This window comes from Phalaenopsis equestris, unplaced genomic scaffold (genome assembly GCF_001263595.1).
Source record: "Phalaenopsis equestris unplaced genomic scaffold, ASM126359v1 Scaffold000069, whole genome shotgun sequence".
In the NCBI taxonomy this organism is placed as follows: Eukaryota; Viridiplantae; Streptophyta; class Magnoliopsida; order Asparagales; family Orchidaceae; genus Phalaenopsis; species Phalaenopsis equestris.
Window position 1 is genome coordinate 347,758 of NW_018164511.1, and position 3,805 is coordinate 351,562.

Here is a 3,805-nt window from a genome sequence, read left to right on the forward strand (position 1 = left end):
ATTCTAAACTATCCTGACAGTGCAATAAATATTCAAAATAAAAAAAAATTAATCATTAACGATCAAGAAGCACAGCATTCACATGGAATACCAAAGGCAATAGAAAGCATATAGACATCTAATGGCATAATTTGAAAACTCCATTATACACAATCATAATAAACTATAACATTTCTGACTACAAACAAGCTTCTCGTATTCCTGTTCCCCTTCTCACCTTGTTCCAGCAGTTTCTTAACTTGGTAAGGTGATGGAATGCACTTCACTGCCTCTTAGCCAATAATTTCTTGAGCCCCTTTAATATCTTTAAGAACCACATCACGTTCATGATAAATAGTGCCGATGGCACCACAAGGGCTAAGAAGTACCCAAATGCATGCATTTGCAGAACCTGGGGTTTAAAATCACGGTTTGTTATAATTATAGAAAAATATTTAGAGACAACATTTCTTATGTGAGAAAAGCTCAACCTCATCATAATGCAGGTAGATGTGGTAGAACAAGTAGATGAACAATAAAATCCGTGCTGCCTGCATTTTGTAATGTTCTTTATTACAAGAAATATAAGAAACGAATTGCTAACAGTATTTATTTTTTTATGAGAAAAAAACATGCAAAAACACTTGCCGTGAAAAAATACAGTTTAATGTTACTGCTAGATCTGTAGGTTAGAAATTACTCAAAAGAAAAGGTTATCAAGAGATATTTGAAGACATACAGACTTTTCAAATGTTGTATATCAGTAACTCATCCAGAGCAATATTGTCATGACAAAATAACACACTTTGACAACCTCTATTCAACGTATATTCAAATGGTTCCAAGTTGAATTTAAGGAATACGAAACCTTAAAGGGGAGGCCAAACCATATACAGACCTACAGAGCATGCCACTCAAGAGAACCATTCATAAAATCGGTAAAGGTAAACCATCTCAATTTATTTTCTAAATCCCCAAAACATTTACTGCCATACACAATGGAGCATGCTGGATGAAATGCAGACTCCTAGGGCCCCCAATTTCACAAACCCAGAAGCTTAATTATTTGGTTGGAGGAGACTGATCATTCTACCTATCAAAATTTCCCGTTAGAAACCATTATTTTTAGTTGTATACAACTTTTAGATCATTCAGTAAATTATGAATGCAATAAAAGTCTCTCAATGGTCATCTCTGCAGTATTCAGACATAAATGAATTACCTGGGAAACAAAAAAAAAAAATACTCAATTATAACTTTCATAGCATAAAGTATTTAATTGACTTGGAATTTAATACACTAGCAGCGATTGGTTATATAAAAACTCAACCAAATTATTAACTCCTATATAAATAAACATATATTAATTAATACATTAAATTATACTTTTAAGTAGTAATAGCAACTGTAATATAGTGTTTATTAATATAAAAAACCTACAGAATATATCAAAAGAAGCCCCAAAAGCATTAAATACTTAGGGTTGCCAGTTATGTAGACTTAACAAAAAGACAATATAGACGAATTTTCTATAAAGCATGTTCAAGGTTTCATATTTGAAACATTATGAATAAATACCATTAACGGTACTTTTACATATATATATACATTCACAAACACCTAATAACTAAGACAGCTATGCAGATGCAAATGTACTGCATGTATAATCCGTCCGAAACTTGAATGAACTTTGGGGACGCAAAGCTGAATCAGCAAACCTATTGCCCAAATTAGTCACGGATGGAATATGTTCTCATTAATTCGCAAATAAACAAGCCTACCAGAAAAATATAATATGAGCCTCAAAGTGATGAGAAATCGACAACACTATCATCCTTAAAAATAAAAAAAGGGATATGCAACATCATAAAACTGAGCAAGCTCAAGATCATAAAAACAAAACAATTTTCAGTAGAGGCTACCAACATCATGAGAAATTGTGTATAGTTTGTAGCAATGGTTTTTGCAAGTGCTCCGTGGATCAAATAAGCTAAAAAAATTGATTTCACTGAAAAAATTCCACTTTGATTTATTTTGTCAGAATGATTTAAGACACTGCAAAGAAAACGTTTAAGCATATGGTTTATGAAAACTATGGAGTTTACTAACTCTACTTACCAACCATGCGAAGAACATCAAAACACCATTAATAAGATATACACCTGATCTTTTCATACCTGTGGTATCGAGAAACCTTTACAAAAGAAGTAAAACTGTCAGGTAATTTTAGCAGATGATGACTGGATCTTAATATGCATAAAAATATTACGCCTACAAATATACCATCGCATATTAATCCCTGGCGTAGTTGTCTCAGAAATAAGAACCATATATGTGTACAGCTGTCCTTGACCAGTAAACATTGCATAAGCAATTGCACATAAGGAAAGTAAATGGTGTAAAACCTGCAGGAAGACATTGTCACTGAAATGATGCCACTTTTGGAAGCAAAGATTTAACACAGTATACATAACAATGGAGTTTCCCATGGAATTTTACTAGTTTGAACTAGGATCTCCTTCTTAAGCAATTAGACTATGGAAAAAATTATTTCACCTCCAATTTCTTGTCATTCTTACAACAACTACATGATAAACCCAGATAGGTAATACATATATCATTGCTACTTACATATTCCAGTCCACCAAGGCAAGGATATAACCAAAACATCATCACAAGATCTGTGAGAAAATACCCAGCCGAAACCTGTCATAAGTACAGAATATGACTTGATTCAAGTGATCTAAATATAGCAACTAAATAGCATGTTTCTCAAACAGTAAAAGAATTACACCAAGTGAGAAAGTAGAGAGATTTGAACTCCGCAATGTAACAGGCCCCTGGAGCTCATTGTAGAAGAAATCTGAGACGAAGACCATGTATAATGACATCATTGTGATAAAAATAGCATGGGCGCTGGACATACCCCTGCAGGAAGAAATTTAAACAAAACATAAGAATTCAAACCAAAGATTTCAAGAAAATTCACATATATTTAATCCTTCAAACCTGTTGTTCCATTCAATTCTTTGGATTTTTGTAAGAGAGGTGTAACTCTTCAGATTAACTGAACTGACTAACTGAGAAAGATCATATGCCTGAAAAGACAAAAAATGTAAAAGAATTTGTAGGACAAAAAACATGATGAAAAGATCCCTTTGGGGATCTTTCATACCTATTATCCAAACCTCCAAAAAAAATAGGACAGGGAACTTTGTGACAAGTATTTTTGTCCACAATCATGGCAAATGATTAGTAAATATGATCTTTTGCTTGTAAAGCTTAACAGTTATTAAAACCCTGTCAGCTCTTCAACAAATCGGTGTGTTCAACATTTGAGCATTTGACAAAATATGGTTCTGTGATTAATTTCTATGCTATATTTAATGATATCATAAGTTCTATCTTTTATGCTAAACATTTGAGCATTTGACAAAATATGGTCCTGAGAAGATCGTGGAGAATCTTGTGGAAAGATTCAGGCACCACAAAATTTATTTTTTTTCTTTTTGTTTTTAGTTTTATTTTGAGAGTTTAGAGTATTATAAAAGAGAAGAAATTCAAAAGAACTTCAAGAATTTGGTGGAGGATTTGAGATAAATTTTTATCTTTTGTTTTGAACTACTTTTGATTTTAATTGAGATTTCTTGTTGGTTTGACAATGATTTCTACTTTTAAACTAAAGTGTGGTTTTGTTTTCTCCATGAATTCTAAGTTGTTTTATTTATATTTCTCCTTAAAATGATAAGTAATTAAAGTGTTGGATGGAAGTTATGGAGAGTATTGATCTTTAATGTTGGAAGAAGTTGTGATGATTTAAATCTAT

At 32.2% G+C, this 3,805-nt stretch overlaps 1 protein-coding gene across 2 annotated transcripts in view; it reads right to left on the reverse strand.

Annotated features, from left to right (window-relative positions):
- Positions 1–202: 202 nt before the first annotated feature.
- The window catches only part of LOC110019686 (transmembrane protein 56), a 34,502-nt gene continuing 30,899 nt past the window's right edge, over positions 203–3,805 (reverse strand). For both annotated transcript variants that reach the window (XM_020717461.1, XM_020717462.1), the window contains exons 3-9: positions 2,989–3,077; positions 2,772–2,907; positions 2,611–2,685; positions 2,263–2,384; positions 2,098–2,173; positions 471–530; positions 203–391 (exon numbers count right to left, since the gene is read on the reverse strand). In XM_020717461.1, the coding sequence (XP_020573120.1) occupies positions 263–391; positions 471–530; positions 2,098–2,173; positions 2,263–2,384; positions 2,611–2,685; positions 2,772–2,907; positions 2,989–3,077 (687 nt within the window). In that variant the 3' untranslated portion in view covers positions 203–262. The remainder of the gene's footprint in view (positions 392–470; positions 531–2,097; positions 2,174–2,262; positions 2,385–2,610; positions 2,686–2,771; positions 2,908–2,988; positions 3,078–3,805) is intronic.